Source organism: Agrilus planipennis, unplaced genomic scaffold (assembly GCF_000699045.2).
Source record: "Agrilus planipennis isolate EAB-ADULT unplaced genomic scaffold, Apla_2.0 scaffold5, whole genome shotgun sequence".
In the NCBI taxonomy this organism is placed as follows: Eukaryota; Metazoa; Arthropoda; class Insecta; order Coleoptera; family Buprestidae; genus Agrilus; species Agrilus planipennis.
Window position 1 is genome coordinate 3,010,959 of NW_020442468.1, and position 24,548 is coordinate 3,035,506.

The following is a 24,548-nucleotide window of genomic DNA, read 5'->3' on the forward strand; positions in this document are numbered from 1 at the left end:
GGTAATAGTAAACAAATTCAAGAGTATAAGTTACAAACAAGATTTCTACTGCTAAGCTTTTAATGCTACAGGTTTAGCATATTGAAGGTTTAGCCTTTTTCCTGTTTTTAAATAAATGTTGGAACTGTTAAAAAGGAACATACAGCGACATCTGAAGAAGTATAGAAACTAAAATATACAAAATGTACAAAATTGAAATTCATGCAACATCTAGTGGTAAATATCTTCACTTATGATATATCCATTTCGTTGTAGAAATCTGTTCTTTACAGAACGTATTTCTTTCTACAACCATCAGATAGCAGCAGCAAGCTCATAGATTTTTAAAATTACCATTTTGGATTTGCTTTTTTTATTGCTTTGTTTTTATAAATTCACTAGACTAACAAATTGACACAAAGAAGTTTTTTCTTGCTCATATTCAATATTTATTAACTTGTTTATAATAAAAAAAAAGAAATCCAATTCCAATCCGGTTTAATTTCATAGACTGGCAAAAAATAATTTTTATTACTAGATGGTAATATGAAAAACACGAAAAATCGGAAATTTTTGACTTTGAGAACTTACTGCAAAACAAGCCACACTCGTCTAAAGACGTGAAGAATCCTAAAATTTTTTATTTTATACAAAATACCTCAATAAAACCTTGCCTTTTCCAAAAGTTTCTCAAATATTTTTTCCCCGTTGTCTGGACTAATGTACTATACTGAGTTTTGCTTTTGAATAAAATGATTCTATAATTTAAAAGAGGCACTTTGTATCCCTCTAGCGATCAGTAGATGAAATAGGACAAGCCAATGTTACGAAATACTACGACAGACTGGCTAATTGAATAGAAACTGTAATAATTGCTGTCTTTTATCTGATTCATCGTAACAGTTTTAACAGTAAATAAAAATTAGCTTGAAGAATGATCAGTGTATTTTGATCATTGACGTACAGCGTGAGATACGTAATTTCAAACATTAATGATAGAATTAAATATTTTAAAAATTCGAAAAATGATTCTGTGTGGGATGCTTTAATAATAGAAATAATATAGAAACTTGAGGGAACCGATTTTACTTTTCTCGAGTTCTCCTATTCCCTTACAAAGGATCCCCCATGTTCGTAAAAAAACCCCTTTTCTCATCACGTTTATTAGTTTTCTGACACGAGCTCTTTGGATTTACTTTCAGTCTTTTGGTAAGACGAAATAAAAAAAAACAAATAAGCAGAGATTTTTGCTTAAAGACACAACTCGTGTGTCTGGATTCCCCGGAGGCGTTTTCTGGTCTGGTTTAATCGATACGGGATTCGTAAATCACAATTGCATGAGACGGGTGACGTCCTTGTTAAACTGAGGGGTAGGTAACTCTGGCGGAGTCGCGCTATCGCATTTCCCTTGCATTTTGAGAATTAATATTTCATCCATTCGCACAAAACGACACCACGCCAGGGAGTTCAGTGGTTAAAACCCGAACACGTCACAATTGCACTCTCGATCACTTAAGGACAAATTCGAAACGTTTGTCGTGAGTTGGTAAGGAAGGGAACGTACGGCAAGGTAGCATGGCGGAAGTTTGACCGGGTTAGGTTAGGTTAGGTTAGGTTAGGTTAGGTTATGTTATGTTAGGTTAGGTTAGGTTAGGTTAGCATAGATTGCGCTGGATTGGGGTCCAGGATTGGATTCTCCTCCTAAAAAGCCCACAATTGGAGTCATTTATCCATCGTTTCGCCAAGTACCAAGTTGGCATTTTCAGGGATAAGGCAGTTTCGGTACAAACCCAGCGAATGATTTTATGCCTTCGAAAAGTTCGCTGAGGATGCTAGCATCTGACGAAACGTCGTATAAATGACTGCATTGTGGGCTCGCCGTAGGGAAATAAGCAATCCTGATGGATCATGGCTATGACTATGATTATCAAACCCGAATACTCAACAGTTTTTCGCAGTTCTGGTTCATTTTGCAATAGAAAAATCTCTAGAGCCTTCATTTTGGAGAATTTGTTAAAAAAAAGCAGAACTTTTTGTAAATATTACAGTTTCGAGCACTACTTAATTTTATAGGGAAATTTCTAGAAGCGCAATCCTCTGATATTATTTAGAACGTTGTTCTAGACAGATTCCGATAATCGACTTCTTGACCTCAACGGTTTTGATAAGAGTAGCGGCAATAACCAATATTCTATTTTAGGAACTAATTTAAAATAAATCATATTCAGGATAAATTCGGGAATAAATATTAGATTTACTCACTAATGTGTTAATTAATTATTTCGAAATAACCTTTACCTCAATACAGAAAAAGAAGAACGTGGAAATCAAATAAATAAAAATAGGGAGACTCACCTTTAACTACCACAATTTGCAACACGTGTGAATGGAAAATGTCCAAATAAGGTTTGGATGAAACACGTGTTTATTGTGGTCAGAGTATCTCTCTTTTTTACATTTAATAACTAACTATGTGTACACATTTTTGGATTCCGACACTCTAAAATGTAGGTACTTCAACTTTTGGACCATTTGCTACCACCAAATTGGGGTCAGCTACTCTTTTTTTTTTACTTTAAGTTTTAACATCATTTAGTTTATCAATTAAGTAAAAGTTGCACCATTTTAAATCAAAAAAAGAAAAAGAGAAACAAAAGCAACGTCGAAATTTATGTGTCCTTTTTGTATCAAGAAAATAGTACCAAAAAATTCAGTTATCCCTATATCTTATTACCTCATTATCTAGCGCATGGAAAACAATTCTTTGATTTTTTACAAATATTTACCAACAGTTTTTTGTTTATTTAATTACCATTAATAGTTTTGAGGACCAAATAAATATTTACTGGATTCCATTAAAAGCATTTGTAAGTGATTTAGTTCAATCTGTCAATAACCCTGAAAGTTTGCTTACGTCAGTACCTACCAAACTTCTGAGTTTAGTGAGTATTTATTTCAAATTCTTTTGTCAACTTAAGCTTTTAATGGCATTGCTGTAGTTATTAGTTCTTTAGTAATTTAGATCATAGCTTTTTTTGGTTTCATTGGATCGTTTAGTGCTAAGGCAAATGTTGGGGCAGTAATATTCTTTAGACAATCTTTCATATCCCTTCTGTCTTCATTTCGCTGGTCTGTTTATCCCCAATCACCACCACCACCCCCACTCCCACGATTCCTCAGAGGAAACTGAAGAGGGCTATAATTATATCCGAAGGACTGCTCGTCCATCAGCATTACCAACTGGTAAAAATGAAACTACCAAAAGGCGCTTTTTGTATAAGAAGTTATAAAGAAAAACAATCTCTTTCCTGACAGAATTGGAATAAGGTAGAACAAATTGTTTTAGGGTCCATAAATAATGCCTAATAATATTCCCCATTTCGAAATATTTATAAATTATTTGTTACTAAAGAATGGTGTAATTTTACGTTACCTTTTTAAAAGAAATTTGACTTTATCGCTGGTGCATTCCGAACATCCATTTTACTCTAACAACGTAGGCTGTAGATCGGCCGTTTCCCTAAACGTAAGGGCGACCCGACGCGTCGCGGCGCAAGATTGCGTCCTGCGCCGTGCCATCCTCCCCCGCCGTCCAGTTTTATATAAAACAGACGCTTGGCGTCAAGCCACCTCGCAACCACCCCGGCACCTATTACGGTCAACAACAAAACAATAAAAAAACAACGTGTTGCTTCTGAAGCAACAGCGTCCAATTCAAAATTGAACGAAGTATCAACGTATCATTAAATAACACTTATCTGGTGATTCAATTAGATTTTAAGTGGCGTTAAAAAATTCATTTTCCATTTTTGACCATGTTTTCGTTGGGCTGCTTGGAATGCTGGTCAATTTTGGTGTTACTGCCTTCTTTGGTAAGTTTAAAAGACATCTATTAATTTTAAGTACAGTTACATTTATAGTTTGTATTTTCTAATGTCATTTTTGATTGAGTTATTATATCAGTAAACAATTGCTATCATCCCTAAATGTTTAAGATAAATTTTATTACGAATTGAAAACGGAACGAAAACGAAAAAGTAAGATCAGATATTAAAATCACCACCACTTTCAGGAACACTGTCGAGTTTGTGACAAATAACATTTAATACCACCCACCCACGCAATTTCCATTGACAATTAGTTTCATGCCAAAGTCAAATAAATGCTTTTGTTTACTTAAAGAACAAATGCCGGTCGGCACGGCTTTGATCTGGAAATAAATAAGAACAGGTGCGCAAAAGTTTCATTTAGAATTAACACTAGAGAATAATTTTCGTCACGCTTCATGTGCAGGTAATTCGCTGTCCGAACTGATAACTGATAACAATACCAAGTACTAAATTTTATTTTTGAAAACGGAATCAATCGATTACCAAACGGGAATTGTATATTATCTTATATTTTTTAAAAAACGAAACGCGTAAAATTGCTTGAAGAATTGGCTGAATGATTGTTATATTGCTGCAAGGCAGCGTTCGTAATGAATAAGTTTCCTCTTTCCAACTCGAATCAATCAACTACGGAAATACGATTGAAAGCTATACCTTTTTTAACAAAACAAACGACTGAAATTACCAAAAGAGGGTTTAGAAAGTGATTGGCTAAACCACCGTTGTAATAATACAACACAGCGCTCGCAACAAACGAAGTTTAAACATTCAAATAGTTAGAAAACAGGAAAAAGAAAAAATGATAGAGGCCAAGGAAGGATTACAAAGAAATTGGCTAAATGACACTTATATTACTGCAAGACAACGGGAATTGTGTATACTATGTTATTTTTTAACAACGAAACGAGTAATATTGCGTAAGGAATTGGCTGAATGAGTCTTACACTGCTGTAAGGTAGCCGTCGTAATGAACAAATTTTTTTTCAACAAAGCAAACGACTGAAATGACCAAAGGGGGGGTTTACTAAGTAATTGGTTGAACAACCGTTGAATTGCTTCAAGGGAAGGCAGCACTGGCTAAATGACCTTTATATTGCTGCAAGGCAATGTGTCTAACGTATTGTTCACGGTGAACGAATATGTTTTATATTAACTTTGTAACAAAAAGCATTTAGTGTTTTACAACTTGAATTTCATTTTCCTTTTATCGTTGTCTTCTTTTTGTTTTGGTCGCCACTTCAAAAACATTTAATTTGAGTAACGAGTTTGGTGGTTAATGTCCTACATTAACAATGTTCCATATTGTTTACCTTTTCAAGCGGGGCCTAATTTAAAAGCGAGGGCATCCTTAGAAACAATTAAGCAAAACAACGCTGTAATTTGTCCAAACGTTGTTCATCAAGTTTTTCAATTCCTTTAGTTTCGTCATCTCCTAAGCTTGTCTAATTGCGAAATTTCCATACTGGGAGAATAAGAGCAACTAAATTCTGGTTCTCTAATTAATTACTTAATTCAGTTTAAAGGAGTTTGTTATTTCGATAGTGAAAATGCCAATGCATAAATCAACTTTTGTTGAACATTTCTCCTTCGTATACAAAAGAAAAAACAATGAAATTGACTTACTATTATAGTAATCGTCAAAAGAAACGGTTTAGTCTTTAACTAAAGAAAGTCATCATTAATCATTTTTAGAATGCAGTAATAATAACGTAACGGGACGAAACATTAAGCGCTATTATGGTTTATAGTATAGTAGAGAGATCAATATAAACCATTAGATGGAATCTTATCACAGTTTTTGCTTCACGTAATTGACCTTAATGTGTATGGATAATAATATCTCTTAAAAACATTTTTGTTTGAAGAAAATGAATGCGAGCAACCCCCTGAGGTACCAATATACTTTATATGTGGACTATTAAATTGAAAATAGAAAGAAGGCAAAAACTGTTTGTTTAGGACAGTTTTCGGAGAAGCAGGAGATACTTTTCGATAGACATACGGTTAAAAAATACATATGTGTATACACTAGGCGTTCACTAAATTACACATTTTGTGTGAAACCTGTAATCTCTATGTTTGGTGAGCTTTTCCCTTATCTGTACTGTGAAAGAATGGGGCGCAGATGATCTAGACATCTAGAGTTAAAAACGAAAAGGTATATATTAGCTCAAATTGAATCTTTAAACCATTAAAAGATTACTCCATAATCATCTTCATTATAAGGTCGTCAGTTCTAAGACTGGTTGGACACGCGCCTCCACTCTTTCCTATCCTGAGCTAATCTTCGCTTTTCCCTAAAACTACGACATCCCACATCTCTAACTATTTCTACAGTGTAATCTAATCTTGGTCTACCTCTATTCCTCTTGCTTCTAATTGTCTCTAACCCTTCATGCTTGAAAAGGTGTCCTCATCATTTACCTATAACACCACATTTCAAACGCTTCTAACCTTTTCTTTTCCATCGCGCCCATTGTCCATGTTTCGAACCCATGCAGCACAGTGTTCCATCAGATGTTTGTTGTGTTGAAAACGCCTCGACCCTGCACTATCCTCTGTTTACTATCTCTACTGCTCCTTATTCCATCCTGAGTTATCTGACTTCCTGGATACCGAACATCGACCGCGTCTTCTAATTTTTCGTCTCCTGCATACTCATATTCATAAGATTTGAAAAAGTTCAGTTTATGAACATTACTGTTATTGAGTAAATTGGAATTTTTGCCCAACTTTCAAATAAACTTTAGTTACGTGTTTATTGTTCGTGTTTTCCGAATTAAATATTTTTAAGAAGCATCCTCTTTTACATTCTATCATTTTTTCTTTTCCTCTTTTACCATCCATAAAACTTGAAAGCGAGCAAAATAACGTACGCACCTGATTACAGATTTTCAATTTTGTTTCTAGAATCCGTCGCCTATTTAATGCTAAATTTGTACCTGATGTTGTTGCTGATGAAGCTTTTATCTATGTATGAATGTCTACTGTACCTGTACACGGTTAGCAAAATTGTCGTTGAAGCTTCCAGAATTCAATTATTCGCATATTCGAGCCAAGGCTTCAATTTAATTTCGTTAACAGCAGAACCTTCCGATCACTGAGCGTAAATTGACGCGGCGCGTCAACTAATAAGGTGTATTTCGCGGAAATGTACTTATACTCCATCTTATTGTTAGCATCGTCGTTTGTATTGCTTTATCTTCGTGTCAGAAAAGGTGGAAGATTGATTTAATTATTGCCAAAGGTATTGGGAATATTGAAGGCAGTTTCTAAAAGGTTTGTCAAATATTGAAAAGCAACGCTTAAATTAATGTCAGAAAATCTTCAGCAAAACTTGATCCATTTTTGCGATTGATTTATTAGAAATACCCGGCATTAGTCATACTACGTACCCGACTAGGTAATATCCGCCATCAGGGATAAAATTACTTCTTACAGTGATGTCACGATGTGCATAGTTTACCCCCTTCCCCTTGCTTGCTATCTAGTAATTGACTATCCGATCTCTTTGTTCTCATAACAATTCTGATTGCAAATTTTCGAAGTCAGATTATGTTTTTTCGAAAATGTATGATTTTGTTATACTTATTATTGGTACTTTATTTGATATGGTTATCCTTACAGTCAGGTACCCGGCTCTGCTATCTGTTACTCCGTTGGGTACCAGATCCAAATAGGGTGCCCGTCCTATCTGTAGTATTTTCATGTACATTCTGAGTTTAATGTAATTATAAAATACTACAAATGGCGCAGTAAACGCCATCTGTAGTATCATGCTACATTTTAGGATTACGTATGCTCCAATAAGGTCCATTTAAATATATGGATATCTACTTGCTGAAACGAATCCCGGCGTAGCTAACCTCAACGTGGTAGGCACGTTACCATAATCGAATAAAATAATTCGAAGTGGTCTGTATTCTGTCGAAACTGCCAGACGCGGATCGCGATTTCGATCTTTTTGGATCTCATTTGGATTAAGACAGCAGGTAAAAGTTGGTCTGTATTCTGTCGGAGCTGCCTGCGACGCGCTGATGAGATCCAAAAAGATCGAAATCGCGATCCGCGTCTGGCAGTTTCGACAGAATACAGACCACTTCGAATTATTTTATTTAATGTCATTATGTTCATCATCGTCATCATCATAAGGATTTCAGCCCAAACGCACAATCATCTTCACTCTAGTCCTATCTTGAGCTAATTTTTGCAAAATAGAACATCCCGCATTCCTAACTAAATGCGTGATCTAATCTAAGTCTTCCTCTGTCTCTCCCTACTCCTTTTTCTGCTTCTAATTATAAGTCTTTAACTGACTCTTCTTGTTTAAAATGGTGTACTACTATACCTATCTCTCCTTACCGCATTTGTTCTCCTACACGTATTGTTACCAGCCCATTTCTAACCTTTTCTTACCATGGTGTTTCCGTTTTCTGAAAAGTGACTACCCTGCGCTATGCTTTGTACTACGTCTCTGACAATTTTTTCATCTGGATTCTTAGATATCTAAAATCGGCGACTACTTCTAGTTTTTCGTCTCCAATGTTTATATTATCTCCTATCTCACGCCCATTTGTCAATTTAAGAATATTTCAAACTCTTGTCTAATTAGTGCATCATCAACATGCTAAGGTTTTTAATAAAATATTACGGCAGCATCTTCGACATAAACATAGATTAAAAAGTTACGGTAACTTTGTGTATCTCAACTCCCTGCAATTTTTTCATGATCGCTCGGGATTTTCCAATGATGGTTGTAATTAGACAATGGTTTCGTGCGATATCCGGTTGATCCATGCCATCTTCTCTGTTACGGACGCTGTAGCAGGTCTTTTATTCCGCGTAACACGGGCAGCATTACCGGTAACAACATGCTGCAAAGGCTTCCATTAAATTTACAAAATACACCGGCATTACTTGGTCATTATGCTAATAACAAGGGATCGCGACACGAAACAACATGCCCCGCGTTCTGTAGGTGCTTCTTCATCGGAATGGCGAAAATATAATTAGCTATATCGCCGCATCGTCCGCAGCGGATGAGATAACGCGGTAGTCGGCGATCGTTGAGTAGGCCATGGCGAAACGGGAGAACACCGCGGATTAGTTGCAGAAAAGGAACGAATTGGAATGGTACTTTTTTGTAGGCGACTGACATTTTCCCCTGGTGGGAATTGGGACCACAACAAACTTTCCAAATAAAAGAAAAGAAAAAGGAAAAGAAAGCGCTCGTCTTTCACTCGAAATAATTATAGAGCTCACTTTTGGATCAATTGGAATGGATTATAACGGAAACAATTGCACAGCAAATGATTGTAGACTGTATTAACGTCACCTTTTGGAGATTACGAGATTGTGACCTCTTCTTAAAACCGTTTTATGTCAATTTTTCCAAAACTTATTCAATTTCCATTATCCAACGATATCCAACTCAAAAAGGGGCGGAAACGCCTTTTTGGAATGGTATCATTAACCAAAAATGATATTTGATGGTTTTAAAGTTAGCCTCCTGACAGAAAAATACTCAGTCAGCTTATTGGACGTATAGGGATTATTTGTTAATGTATAAATCAAGTGATTCGCCGCAAATATTGCTCAATTAGTCAATAAAAGCAAAGGGACACTTGAATTATTCTAGTGTCTTCATATTTTTCTTTCAAATTCTGATTTAGTGACATTAAAACAATGTTAAATTTCGAACTGTATAATAAGGTTTATGTTTGAACGACTATTTTGACATTATATCGAAACATCAATTGTGAATTCAACTGGGTATTGTCTTGTGGTTTTCCAATCTGAATCTCGTTGTTAAAACAAGCATAAAACCAATTTGTTATTCTTTCCTGTCCAATTTCCAGAAGCAGCCAAGCGTTTGTAGGACAAGGATTTATTTTAGGCCAACAGCGAATTCGAAAACCCCTTCACTTCATTTAATCCCCATGTCAATCGAATACTGTATTCCACTTTCGTTTTGCTTATACGTTTTAGTCCACCCTCTAACCTAGCGCACCCCGCCAATATTGCTCACTCCGCGTGTTTGCTCTAGCAGCTTTATTGCTTTTTCCAAGTGCAACTCCGAAGAATTACAACTGACGGTCGTTCCAGTCGTCTCCTAAGCAATTGTTTTCTGTTACGTCAGCTCTGAACGTTTGAAAAAGCACTTTGCCATTCAAATCGAAACTAATAAAACAGTTGGATTGCTGAACAACAACCATTGAATCCAATAAGAGGAATTGATGAAATAGAAATTATGAAATTTCAACTTGTATATGGTCAAAAGCTGGAGGATGTGCAAAAGATGCCAAATCAAAAACAACCCTGTTAATAGTAGTAAAAATCATATTTATTTATTTGTACATTTGACACAAAGTATGGATATAATAAATTAATTTTGTAACTAAATCCTTTATGGTTGATAGTCTATAACAAAGCTCCAAATGTCCAAAACAATTGCAACTTTAGTTACAAAAATGTCCCAAAGCAGACAGACCATCTTTTATATGATGAACCCTTTATAATCCATTAAGCTTACGATTTCGCATAAGTTTAAGACTTCCATTTGCTGGTTTTAATACAGCCATTTTCTTTTAACGATGAGTGGAAGTGGATTAAATTTTTTCCCACTGAAAGTGTTCACTTCTATGGTTTTTAATGGAGTGGTTTTCGATAAAAGCTTTTACGGGGCACTACGTGATGGTATTAAAGAGCTTGATTTATTACTATTTTAGAATTCGCTTGAAACACTTAGAGTTTTCTTGATGGTTTTACCTGCAATGCATCATCGAATATATATTCCCATTTTGACAATTCGTTTAAACGTTTCTTCTGTATTGTTGCAGGTAAAATTAGAAGAAGTTCCTTCGAAACAACCCTTATCGTCGTGTGAACTTGAGAAGCTTCTACATCCTCTTGTATCTCCCACCGAAACTCAGTCTCTTCAAGTCCAGGCTCTTCGTCAACAGCTCGCGCGTCTTCTCGAGCAGCATCTTCACAACCAAGTGGATGATAATAGCAATGATAAGCGCAGTCTTGAGTCATTGGCCCGAGGAGGTTACATCAGAAACATCAAAGATATCAGTTACAATGATGAACCACAGGAGGCATTCAGGTCTGGCATGAGAAGCTTCATGGGTTCCGGTCAGTTTCCTTATTACTCTCAATTAGTCGATTCCTCGAAACGAAGTATCGAGTCACTGGCACGTAATGGGGAATTGATAGTGCCGAATAAAAGCGACGATCAGAACCCGGAAGTCCCAACAAAAAAGGGTATAGGGAGCCTGGAGCGTGATTTCAACTTTCCGACTTACGGAAAGAGATTCGCTCCAGAATTTTACGGAAAGAGAAACGTGGCATCGATTGCTAGAAGCGGGTTGCTTCCAGGTAAGCGAGCACATGTGCGCGATTATTTGTCTGGAATCGACACCGTTCCTGGTTACGACGAACTGGAAGAGAAACGTAACTTAGCGTCAGTTGTTAAAAGCCATTATCCCTATCGATTTAAGAGATCTGTAGAGGACGGATCTAACAACGTGGATAATGATGACAACGATGAGGTAGTACGATTCAAAAGAATGGCCGCTTATTTTGACGATAATGAGCAAAACACAAACCAGAACGAAGATGATAATGTTGTAGATTACGAGGAGTTGATACAGGAACTGAACGACATCTATCCGATTGAAGACAAACGATTTTTAGGTGAGTGTTTTTTAGTTAGTTAGACGTATCTTGTTGATAGCAAAATCAGTTTTTTAAATAAAATGGTCTGATGCTAAACGAAAATCGTTTTCCACGAAACAAACATATAAAAAAAGCTGTTCTCAAAGAGCCACAAATATACCACGAGCATAAAGCTTCTTTAGTAGCTGAAAGGAGCTTTTAAGAAATTTTCTCGGTGAATTCTTCAGAAATACTTATTACTTATTGTAAGTGCTTCGAATGAGACGAAACGATGTGGGCAAAAGAAATCGAAGGTTGTCATGCCAAGGATTAAGCTATTGATTTGACAATTTAATGCTTAACTTTTTTGCTGTGTATATTTGAAGGAAAATGGTTAAAAATAAGAACAACACGGTTGATAAATGACATAAAAGAAACAAAATCACTTATCTATATTAATTTTTCAACTGATTTTATTTATTAATATGAGGCACTTGATCTAAATTTACAATCGTTTCAAAGACAATTTACTAAATTGTAATTGTTTTATAAAAACTTTTAATATGAAGATTGGAAAAACTTTGGCGGTTGTTGTAAAACAAACAAAATAGCTCAAAACCCCAGCGCCAAAACACGACACTGTAGTTGTCTGAAGTACTTTACGGTAACAAGGTTACCTTCTTCAGGGACTGAAGTGAACTGAAGAAGGTAACCTTTGAGCTATTTTGTTTGTTCTATAAAAATTTTTATTTCAATTTTTGACGTCTTCATATTAATAGCACTGTTATAACGAAAATCGCAATATAACCTAGAATTTGGTTGATGGTTGACCCATTATAACCAAAAGGGTATTTATATGGGGGGATATTAGTGCCTATCATAATAAATTCTTTAAGGGATTCAATTTAAATAGGAATAAATATATTAATACCATCTCTATAACGAAAATCGCAATATAACCTAGAATTTGGTTGATGGTTGACCCATTATAACCAAAAGGGTATTTATATGGGGGGATATCAGTGCCTATCATAATAAACTCCTTAAGGGATTCAATATAAAAAAAAAACTTTTCTTAGTCTCTAGACCTTCGACCATATACAGTAAAAGTTCCTTATTCACGGTTTCCTTATTCGCCTTTTCATTATTCGCGGACGAAAAAATTGCAACCCAGTTCCTGTATTCGCGGTTAAAAATTTAATTTCAAACGGTAAACAGAAAAGGATTCGTCGTCATTTATTAAGGGGATTGACCGCAATAGACCGCTCGTTCCTAGTATGAATTTTTCCGAAAACATGAGTTTCTGTTCTAAACATTGTAATTTAATGCTGCGAGATAAATATCTAATTTTTTGTATAGTAACAGACTAAGGTTCACACTAACTCGATACGTTTTTGGTTTTCGATAATGTGGTCATTAAAAGCTTTTACAAGTGCTTAAAGTTGATGCTTCTTGTAGGACACGTATTTTCAATAGAGATTAAAAAATTAAAAAATGTCCTTCTACAAGATTTAGAACAAAGCTTTTTCTATCTTACTACAAAATTTCAAACCTCTGTTCTAAATATTAAACTCATGATATCTAGAAGCGATAAGCATGTTTTTACTCCATGGCGCGTGTACCACTGAATCTCCTTAATGTATCAGCATCTTTTGAGTACTATTGGCTCGTGCCGAGGCGACTTTTATAATAGATGTAACCGAGTGGATTAATTTCCAAATTCAAAACAAGATAAAATTTATCAATACAATACATTGATTTTATTTTGATACATATTTGTTGTTATTTTGGAACCTTAGAACGTATCCCCTATGATTCCATACTAATTACCATTCCATATCCATGGTTTCTAAAGAGCTTTTACTGTAATATACTAGACACGTTGTTTGTTTCGAATGGTGAAGCCAAAATGCGCTGGTACCAATGACGTCAGTGAAGGGCAAATTATAGTATGGTCGAAGCTCTATACTCATTAGGAGTTTGAGCTGTGCAGTCAATCAGTTTATCTTTATTATATAAATATATTTAAAAGAAAATACTCAACTATTTGAGTTGCGTTATAGACGGTTAGCTCAGTATATGCGTACATACAGAAGAATAAACACTACGCGCGAAATAGAAAGGGAAAGAAAGAGAGAGAGAGATTATTATGTAATTAATCATCAACCTACTGGCTTCCTGATGCAGTGTGTTGATTAGGTTCTATTGTGCGAAACAACTGGCCTTCCACATTGACGAGATATCGTTCGCCAGATAAAAGGCATATTGGATCGTTGGCGCGCTTAGGTTGGTTGCCGGCATTCAGAAACGTCCGAAGATTCAATAGATCCGGACGGTCGGCAACCGACGAATGCCCGCCGTGTCAAAGGTTTGATTCCCAACAGTAGTAGTACGTACTTACTACAGAGTAGTTGAATATCCCGTAGATTGATGTTTCATTGTCTATCGTAGTTACGCTTTTGTTTTAAACGAAGTAAAAATCTGAATAGAAGTTGTTCTAGAAACTATTTGTAGTAGTTTAAGTGTATTTAAATGATCGGTCATCTCATTCATAGGCTCATAGTTTTCATTTAATCGATTAACAGTTTGGTAGCTTCAAGGATATTTTCTGGCAATCTACGATCATACGAAAATGCCTGTTTCCTAACAATTTCTCAATGCTGAATACAAGTCTGAGCCTCAAAATAGATGATCCAATATGTTAGGATTTTAAGATATACTAAGATCATCTTCTGTGACAAATATTTCATGCAATTTTTATAGACTATGGAAAATATCAATGTTTACATATCTACGTTTGGTATCTCTAAATTCCACGTCTTACGTAATCGGATTACATTCGGCATTGGAAAATTCTTAGAAAGCAGGTGTTTGAAGCTTTTTCCAAAATCCATTAGACGTGCCCCATTTAAACGTACTTCGAATGATGTTTTCCAAACTTTCAAACTCGAAAGTTCTATTTTAAGGAATTCATAATTCCATCCACTAATGTTCATCCACTTATCAATATAAAATCAACTAATCACGATTCAGTCTGCCATTCGGGGAATCATTTTAAAATAGATTGGAATAGAAAGACACCTGGTGGTTCCATAATATTGTGAAGTATCATTCTATTCCGATATATCGAGAGTTTTCTAAAATCAGTCGTTAAACCCAAGCTCTTTTGGGTTTTAGTTCGGTGCACCAGCATGACCCGAACATCTTCTACTGACCGTTTCCACGTCACACCTCCCTGAAAGTTTCTAAATTGCCTAGGCAATATTTAAAGATAGGCTTTGGTAAAAGTATCCAATTGAACTGAAACTGTACTGATTCAGGTCTAAAGGTCGTCCTTGGTTGCTGGATGTAGACTGTCCACTCGAGCTAGCAAAACTTTAGGAGGCAACTCCAACCGACTACGGCTTTTAGACCAGAAACACGAGAGCATCAGTTCATCAACTGATGATTGGAAAAGCCTTTACCAGTTTGTCTCCAATTTGGTTTACATGTGGACCTATTTTAATAATTTGTTGATGCATGTGAAGTAGCTATAGTAGGTACAAGTAGAGTAAGTATTAGTCATTGTAGAAATTGTATACTATACCGCGATGTGTTTAAAACGGACAGGCAATGATTCATACCTAAAATACCTATTGAGCGTAAAGACCCCAGCGGGGAAGGAATCTAAAGGATACAGAAGCACATTGTAACTTTTATAATTAGGGATGCATTGACTTACCGGAAATTGGCGGGTAGTTTTTATAAATAAGTGGCTTCATCCCATTTAGGATGCAAATTGTTACGTTTTGTACGTTTCTATATGAATCATTGCCAATTATTTCGACTTTCCGGTGTTAGTAGTACTTAGATTGCTTCATTAAATTTATTTTTTGAATAAGGTCGAGGACTAAAAACCCCGCTTCCTTGACCTTTTAGAACTTTTAGAAGACATTGAAGCAAACGGTAGCAGCAGATAGAATAAATGGGCGATTTCAAGATTTTCAATTCTTCTAGTGAATTTCAGTCCCGTTTTTGGGATGCTACCAATTAAGTCATCAATTGTACATCTTTGTTCTTATTATTTATGGATTGTACCAATCATTGAACTGTCAACACCAATGTTCAATTACCAATTATCAATTATACATGATAGAGAGCGTTATCTTGATTGACTTGATATCAATTATGTGATGTGATTTGTTATTTGAGTTTTAAATCGCCCATTAATTCTACCTATCGCCCCTCTGTTTTCTGTCTATAATATTTGTATTAATAATATATAATATATTTTTTTGATGTTTTATATACAGGAAGACTTCCTCAAATGGGAAAACCGAAGACTACTACTTCTCCAAAAACGCGATTCCGTTAAATGACAAACGGTTCCTTCTCATTCCAGCTGTAGACAACATACTATTAAGGAGGTACTCGTCATCTAGGCCAAAAACTCAATAAAAACCTTCCCTTTTAATAAGTTTTTTGTAATTTCTACACAGAAAAAGTTATTTTTTAACAGACGAAAGAACTATTTAGAACGAACAATAGATAGATACTTAATGAATTCAATAGAACTGAAATAAAACATTGGAATTCCTCGCAAAAAAAGTTCCCTTTTACAATAATAATTAATAAGTATCAAAGCATCATAAAGAGAACCCACCAGTAGAATCGCATCTTTGATAAAAATACAATAACATATTTGTTATCATATCACCTGAAATTTTATGCATATCTTTACATCAATATTGAACCTGATTATTTATTGAGTGATTACCTAAATATATTTTTAAGAGTACCTCCTTGACGCGTAATCTGATTGAAACAATCAAGAATATCAATACAACATTATCATTTAGAGTAAGACTGTAGTTTAGCAAATGATCTAAATGGCCAGCCAGTATATTTGGTATTTCTAAAGATAAGTGTAGGTATCATACGTGTGGTAATGGCAACAATAATATACGACGAAAGGGTCTGTTGCAACTTCAACATATAATAGATGAATACTAAAATAATTATTATCATATATACTTGAAGTTCATGGTAGTCAATATTCTGCCGAAACTGGCAGACGCGGATCGCAGACGGTTTCGACAGAATACAGACCACAGACTGCCTCGAGACAGCAGCGTTTTATGAAGTCCTACAAACGGCGCGGTAAACGCCACCTGTAGTACAATGATACATTTAGTGGAAGATCCATTTACATAGACGGATATCTACTTGTTGAATTGAATTCACTTTTAGCTACGTAGTGGGCTCAATTCAGCAAGTAGATATCCATCTGTGTGACAGACATTGTTGAACATACTGAAATTGAATGTACCATCGTATCACACATGGGTACCATTTACCGGGCTGCTAGTAGGATTTCATCATATTTACTTATTGGGTAAAATCGATTGTCTTTAATGAACGAACACTCTAAAATATTTGAATCATACTAATTGGCAAAAACAGTTGCCATTAATGTAAGCTATTGACTTTCCGACTTTCCTATATCAAGATGTTTATAAACGTAATTTATATTTTCTTGGTATATACAGAATATTCATACTATTATATACTTACACGTATAAATAAGAATCTTTGACTATACAGGTGTTATATTTTTGAATGTAATTTTGAAAAAGGCAAACCCAATTCTTCCAGCTAGACAATACACTGGAATAGACGGTGAATTTTTATTTTTAGCAGTTAAGACCGAAAATGTAATAAAATTATATAATGCTTATCTATTGCGATTGATATTCTACTTTCAAATTAACTGTTGACAATAAAATCAAACGGTAAACTAGAGGCCGCTGTGTAAGACAATATAGCATTTTATCAGCTGCAAAGAATGACAATAATAATTCTTGTAACTTAGACAATAATAATAATTATAAATATTACCTGTACCTAATCGTGTTATTTTACAAATTTGCCTAAAACTTGTTTAAAGTGTCTATTATATACATATATATATTATTAATGTAATTTAATGTTAAATATTTATTCATATACTTAATAAATGGAGTGGTATATTATTTCTTTGTTTTTTTTTGTTCAATACCTATCACTAAATACCAAAGAGAATCCTTCTTTTAAGTTTTAAGTCATGTATCACAGTTCTACAGTCTATAGGAGCGAAGAAGCGGGGACGTAAAGGGGGAAGCATATTGTATAAAAGTAAAGCAACATGGGATTCAGTCCCTATTCCGACGATTCTCACCCCCTATCCACTCACGCTTAACCTTTTTCCTTTCTCAACCCTCTCCCGGGGATGAGTAACCCTCAGGGTTTATCTCCCCACTCGAGAAGGGGTTTTAGTCGGTAAAAATTCGACACTACCTCCCTTCAGGGAGTATCTTTTTGAGATTTCCCCTCCTCCAGAATAATAAAAAACAAAAGATTCATATGCACCCAGCGGCATGGCCTAGAGGTTTAGACCATTGTTCAGCATTCGGGAGGGCGCTAGTTCGATTAGGGGTTCATCTGCCTTGGTGTAAGTTTTTCTGTGGTTTCCTTGGACCACTTAGGCAAATGCTGGGAAGTAATATTCCACAGATAATCTTTCATTCTCTTCTGTCTTCATTTCGTCCGTCTCATCGTTCTCACCCGAACCACCACCCACCCATTGCCACGATTCCTGAAAAGAGGCTAAAGTGGGCCTTCCGCCTTACCTTCCGGCGTAGTCCGCCCACCAGCATTAGTGGCTGATAGGAATGAAAAACCCAAAGTTTTTTTTTAGGATTCATAAGCTTCCTTTCCTACACTGAATTCTCTTTCCCGCTTTCAACCTCTTTCTACAGAACGTTCCCCGGGATGTATAACTACCTGGTTGATCTCTCTACTCGAAGAGGGGTTTTAATCGGTAGGCGCTTCGGCGAATCCGACACAACCCCCCTTCAGGTGGTGTCTTTTGAAAATTTCCTCCTCGAGGAAAAACTAAACGAAAAAACCTTCATATGCGCTTCGAACACAGAATGCGTCAGTAGTGCACAACTGACTCCGAAAGTATGCAAACATCTGAGCATATTTTGATTTCTTTGACCGCCTTTTTTATCACAAAATACGAATTAAAGCAATAGTTTATTTAAAATAAAATACACTTACCTCTTGCGTTTTAAACATATTCTATTACTTAATTCAGTTCAAGAATGCAAATGTGTAAATTTCAAGTAAAAACGACCGGTGGGGAATTGACTGAAGTACTAAAGGACAAGAACCAATTTTTCTGTTAATTACGATTCGAAATTCGAAGGGAGAAAGTTTTCTAATAACTAGAAGGCGACGAAGGGTCTTTATACATCTTGGTGTTTCTCAGAACAAATCAACAACTTTTTACCTTTATTGCATCACAAAAAAAAAATACCACAATGAGTTCCTTAAACAAGCGTTACATCCAATAGTTTTTAGAAGCACTGCTATTGTACTGCGCCTGCCCGAACATTTCGTTTGTACCATACGCGGCCAAATTTTCGACTTGCAAGTTCATAGGGAGATGATTCCAGTCGCCATTTTTGTTCCAAGCTGGCGTCGCACCCGCGGAATGTTGCTGAACGGTATCGGCGTGCGCACCACCCTTGTTATCGTCACTACCCGCTTTAACGTTTACAGTATGCAAATTGACCGGATGCGCGTGGCCACTTTGAGACGCTTGGACCTGGGCCGCATGAGCTGCGTGAACCTGCGCCTGCGCCATGGCGTAGTTAGCATCGAAAATAGCCGAATAATCAGTCTTGCTAATGTCCGAAGAATGATGGTGACCACCGCTACCGAATGACGCCTGTTGCAACATGTTATTGTAATTGGCAAATTGCGAGTTTCTCCAATCGTGTTGGATACCGTCCGAGGTCGTGTACTGACATGCGACATTGCCAAACGATATCGAAGGAAAATTGAGAGCTGCACCACCTCCGCTACTCGTGTGTTTGCGAAGACGAGCCCTTCTGTTCGAAAACCAAACCTGAAAGACAACAAAACCTGGCGATCTTGAGAAATACCTGAGAATGATGACTACCATGGGATCAGCGTTTGAGTGGATAACAAGAGACAGGGAAGCCAAGGAAGAGCCTGGGGTAACAATGAAGACAAAAGCACAATGATTTTTGGATTCAGGGGGAATTACTATAGTCGACCAACTCCTTTTGGCAACTTTGCCGTTCAAATACACTATTCTCATACTACAGATACCAATTGTAATGTAGGTACTGTAAATTCCAATTCTCATATGAGTTTTTATTTTTTTATGTAAAGAGGCCTTTGGTCACGGAATGTCAAACTTTCCATTATGATGGCAAAAGCTGATTGATTAATATTCAATGAAACAATAAAGTAATTATTATTATTGCAGTCGTTATCATTGGTTTGTTAATGAAAACGGCAAATAATATTGCCAATTTTAATTTAACGCGTTGTTATCAGGTTTTTCTCGTTTTTAAAAGGTGCTAAAATAAACTAAACCTTTTGTATGCCGTAATTAAATTATTTTGTTACGATAAACGAACGAATCTAGGCGAAACGAATGACGTAAATTGCAAGGGGACCAGAACTGGATTTTTTTGTGTACAGTGCGATCCAAAAGTATCGAGTTTTTTGTTCCCGAATACCAACATAAAACAAGAGAGAGAGAGAGACAATCGCACATCAGTGCGTCAAATTTTGACGGGTAGAAGGAACAATGTTGATGGATATTTTGTCAGGTTTTTATCATTGAAGGAATAGTGGTAAAGATTAATTAATTACCTGGATTCTGGCTTCTGTTAATCCAGTTTGTTGTGCTAGTTCTTCACGCGTATAAACATCTGGGTACTGAGTTCTGCTGAATGCTCTTTCAAGTGCTTCAAGCTGTTCTCCAGTGAACGTGGTTCGAGATCGACGCTGTTTTCTTTTTAGCGGAATCCCAGGTTCTGATTCGGTATCGCTCTCATCCTCACGACCTGGAAATAATTACAGTTAGTCCAGTACGAGAGAAGAACGGTTGAAATTCTAAATTACAATATTAATCTAAAAGCATTTGTCATGAAAAACACAGAAAACCTTGGACTATGGTAGACGAAGCCGAAGTCGGCCGAATGCCAAGCAATGTTCTAAACCTCCAGGTCATGGCGCTCAGTGAAAAGAGAAAAGGCACTATGGAAGTCAAGGAAGAAAAGAGCAGAGATAGGATGGTATGCCGTCTTCTGAGACACGACCGGATAGTTAAAAACAAACATATTAGAAGCCGAAGCAGGAAGACGGAGGAAGATCTACATGTTCTAGTTTCTGGAAAATGTGAAGGATGGGTCAAGTCTGGACGACAGTTCGTGCGTGAACAAACAATCTTCGGAATGGCGCCTATGATTCATAATAAATAAGATCAATTCCAAACAACACTACCAGCAATACTGGTGGGCGGGCAGATTCTCCGAAACACGCAGAAGGATAGTGCAGAAGACCGTCTTCAGCCTCCTTTTATGAATTGTGGGAATGAGTAGGTTAGGTTGGAGTGAGAAAGATTAGATGGACCAAACGAGGACCGTACAAAGTGAAAAAATATCTGTGGAATATTACTCCCCGGCATTTGCCCATGTGATCCAAGGAAACCACGAAAAAACTTGAACCAGGTTAGAGGTACGTGGAATCGATCCGGTGTCCTTCGTATGCTAAAGGGTATTATAAACCTCCAGGTCATGCCGCTCAGTGAAAAGAGAAGGCACTATGGAACTCAAGGAGGAAAACAGAGACGATGGTATGCCGTCTCCTGAGACACGACCGGATAGTTAGAAACAAACACATTAGAAGCCAAAGCAGGAGGACAGAAGAAGACCTTGATGTTCTAATATCTGGAAAATGCGAAGGGTGGGTCAACACTGGACGAAGTCTAAGTTCGTGAACAATCAGTCCTCAGAATGGGGCACAATTAGTAATAAATAAGCCAAAGTCTTAACAACACTCATAGCGTCTAATAATGACATTGATGACGTTTAAAAAGCTTATGGGAGTTTGAGCTACTAATGCTGATGGATGAGCAATCCCTCCGGAATACGCAGGAGCATAGTGCAGAAGACCCTTTTCAGCCTCCTTTTATGAATCGTGGGAATGGGTAAGTGATGGTTGGAGAAAGAAAGATTAGACGGACCAAATGATGACCGTAGAGAGTGAAAATTTGTGTGGAATATTACATTCCAGCATTTGCCCAAGTGATCCAGGGAAGCCACAGAAAAACTTGGACCAGAAGAAGTACGTGTAATATTCGGTGTGCTCCCGAATGCTAAGCAGTGTTCTAAGCCTTTAGGTCATGCCGCTCAGTGAAAGGAGGAGTCGCTGTGAAAGTCAACGAGGGAAAGCAGCGATAGGATGGTATGCCGTCTTCTGAAACACGACCGGATATAAATAAAGATAGAAGCTGAAGCAGGAGGACGGTGAAGACCTAGATGTCCTAGTTTTTGGAAAATGTAAAAGGGTGGGTCAAGTCTGGACGAAGTGTAAGTGCGTGAACAATCAGTCTTCGGAATGGCGCCAATGATTAATAATAAATAACACTGCTACTAATGCGACCGGATAGTTAGAAATAAACATATTAGAAGCCGAAGCAGAAGGATTAGATGTTCCAGTTTCTTATAAATGGGAAGAGAAGGATCATGACAAGGAGAAATGGAGGTGCGTGAACGGTCAGTTTTCAGAATGGCTCCTGTCAGTAAAATAATAAGTTAAGTTCTTAACAACGCTGTTAACTCCATGGGCACAAACACTCTTAACATCTAGTATTGAAAATTGGTGATGTTTACGTTTAAAAACCTTTTGGGTGTTTCATTCGCACTAGCTACTAATGCTGGTGGTTGGGCAGTCCCTTCAAATCCGCCGAAGGGTAAAGGCAGAAGACCCCGTTCAGCTTCCTTTTAGGAATCGTGGAAATGGATAGGTGATGGTCGAAGTGAGAAAGATCAGACAGACGAAATGAAGATCATAGAAAGTGAAAAATTATTCCCCAGCATTTGCCTATGTGATCCAAGGAAACCATAAAAAAACTTGGACCAGGTCAGAGGTACGTGGAATCGAACCGGTGTCCTCCCGAATGCTAGGCAGTGTTCTAACCTTCTAGGTCATGTCGCTCGGTGAAAACAGGAGGCGCTATGGAAGTCAACAGTAATTGTAGGGGAAGGATTGTATGCCACCTCCCTAGACACAGAAGCAGGAGCACCTAGGTGTTCCAGGTTCTGGGAAATCCGACCCCCCCCCCCAAAACAAGTAGAAATGGAGGTGCGTGGACGATCAGTTTTCAGACTGGCGCCTGTCAGTGAAATAATAAGTAATAAGTTCTTAACAATGCTGTTAACTCCATGGGCTCCACTCAGAATCTACTATTAACATTGATATTTACGTAGTCTTCAATGTCTGTGCCCGGCGCCTTCACCATTTTTGTCAAGTCACAAAAAGAAAACTTTTGGGTGTTTCATTTCCACCAGCCGCTAACGCTGGTGAGCGGGCAGCAGTCCCTCCGGCCTACGCCGGGAGGTAAGGCGGAAGGGCCTCTTCAGCCTGCTTTCAGGAATCGTGGGAATGGGTGGGTGGTGGTTCGGGTGAGAAAGATGAGACGGACGAAATGAAGACAGAAAAGAATGAAAGATTATCTGTGGAATATTACTGCCTCAGCATTTGCCTAAGTGATCCAAGGAAACCACAGAAAAACTTGGACCAAGGCAGACGGACCCGGAATCGAACCGGCGTCCTCCCGAATGCTAAGCAATGGTCTAAACCTCTAGGCCATGCCGCTCGGTCTCCAGTCCTAAAAAAAAAAAAAAACTTTTGGGTGTTTCATTCCCACCAGCCAGTAATGCTGGTGGGCGGGCAGTCCCTCCGGACTATGCCGGAAGGTAGGGCGGAAGGCCCTCTTCAGCCTGCTTTCAGGAATCGTGGGAATGGGTGGGTGGTGGTTCGGGTGAGAAAGATGAGACGGACGAAATGAAGACAGAAGAGAATGAAAGATTATCTATGGAATATTACTACCCCAGCATTTGCGTAAGTTTTCCAAGGAAACTACAGAAAAACTTGGGCCAAGGCAGACGGACCCGGAATCGAATCGGCGCCCTCACGAATGCTAAGGAATGGTCTAAACTTCTGGGCCATGCCGCTCGGTTCAAGCCGCACATAGCTAGGTATAGTAGAATGAAGATTCGGGCTATAGGGCCGTGATCTAGAGACCGAATCTTCATTCTACTGTGGATTCCGGCCGTGAAAGCCTTTGTTCTTATATCGCATATAATTTCTTACTTGTGATCTACAACTCCTGTGGACTTATCGCCCTTATATTTAATAACATCAGAACAAATTGAATTAGTATTAGATGGATTTGAAGCCATATCGCAATGATCAACAAGTGAGGGTCTACACGTGATATAAAATCGTGTGTAGGAATAGTGTAGGCAATGTACGTACACTTACGTATACCTATATCTACCTTATACCTAACGCGATAGTTGTTTTCTGTCGCGTTTGTTGATATGCGTCGTCCTCTGTGTCCTAATGAAACGGATCACGTGCGTGTAACGTGTAGAATATCGACTCATAACAAATTAATGGCGCGCCTTTGTCGGCAGCCGCGGCCGACAAAATCGAATCGCGTCGCCATCTTGAAAAAGACTCTAACTCGATTTCACGTCGCGACCGTTCTATTGTTGATATTGTTTATTTTCTTGAAATTAAGATGTGATTGAACGGCACCTGTGCCACTCGACTGATTGGCGTGTATTTCAATTAAATATAAACCACTTAATCGCGTAGGCCATTGGCAGATTCGCGACGGACTGAACGAAAACAGGGCCGATTCCTTCTTCGTTGCCACCGACGCGACGCTACCGCACTCATAGGTGGCTCCGTACCATCCAGTTGAACGCTCTGATGATGACGGTAGTACACCTTGCGATGAGTAAAAGTATGACCGTCGTCATCATTACCTAAGGTCGTCATTACTTTGGTTTTAAGACTATTTGTCGTACTATTAATATCACGACTCGAACGCCCAATACAAAAGGGTTCAATTCTCTTATCGTTTCTATTGTTACCACGTGTCCG

The 24,548-nt window shown here is 37.5% G+C and overlaps 2 protein-coding genes across 4 annotated transcripts in view; one reads left to right on the forward strand and one right to left on the reverse strand.

Moving 5' to 3' along the window:
* The first annotated feature begins 3,605 nt into the window (after positions 1 to 3,605).
* On the forward strand, positions 3,606 to 17,452 carry LOC108736791 (neuropeptide-like 1). 2 transcript variants are annotated; one of them, XM_018469368.1, is made up of 4 exons: positions 3,606 to 3,851; positions 10,709 to 11,567; positions 13,728 to 13,896; positions 15,821 to 17,452. In XM_018469368.1, exons 1-4 carry the CDS (start codon positions 3,795 to 3,797, stop codon positions 15,963 to 15,965), a joined length of 1,230 nt encoding a protein of 409 aa, XP_018324870.1. In that variant the 5' UTR covers positions 3,606 to 3,794; the 3' UTR covers positions 15,966 to 17,452. The 2 variants fall into 2 exon arrangements, with proteins under 2 accessions (XP_018324870.1, XP_018324875.1); XM_018469373.1 differs by lacking the exon at positions 13,728 to 13,896 and having other exon boundaries at positions 15,821 to 15,963.
* Positions 17,453 to 18,830: 1,378 nt separating this feature from the next.
* LOC108736782 (protein gooseberry-neuro) overlaps positions 18,831 to 24,548 on the reverse strand; it is a 28,470-nt gene continuing 22,752 nt past the window's right edge. For both annotated transcript variants that reach the window (XM_018469358.1, XM_018469347.1), the window contains exons 4-5: positions 20,241 to 20,434; positions 18,831 to 19,461 (exon numbers count right to left, since the gene is read on the reverse strand). In XM_018469358.1, coding sequence (XP_018324860.1) covers positions 18,892 to 19,461; positions 20,241 to 20,434 — 764 coding nt within the window. In that variant the 3' untranslated portion in view covers positions 18,831 to 18,891. The remainder of the gene's footprint in view (positions 19,462 to 20,240; positions 20,435 to 24,548) is intronic.

Bases quoted from the DNA above. Each gene is read 5' to 3' on its own strand.
- LOC108736791 (XM_018469368.1), top strand. From the start codon at position 3,795: ATGTTTTCGTTGGGCTGCTTGGAATGCTGGTCAATTTTGGTGTTACTG. The intron at 11,568-13,727 runs GTGAGTGTTTTT...TGTGTTGATTAG, and splicing joins TGAAGACAAACGATTTTTAG to GTTCTATTGTGCGAAACAAC. The intron at 13,897-15,820 runs GTTTGATTCCCA...TTTTATATACAG, and splicing joins GAATGCCCGCCGTGTCAAAG to GAAGACTTCCTCAAATGGGA.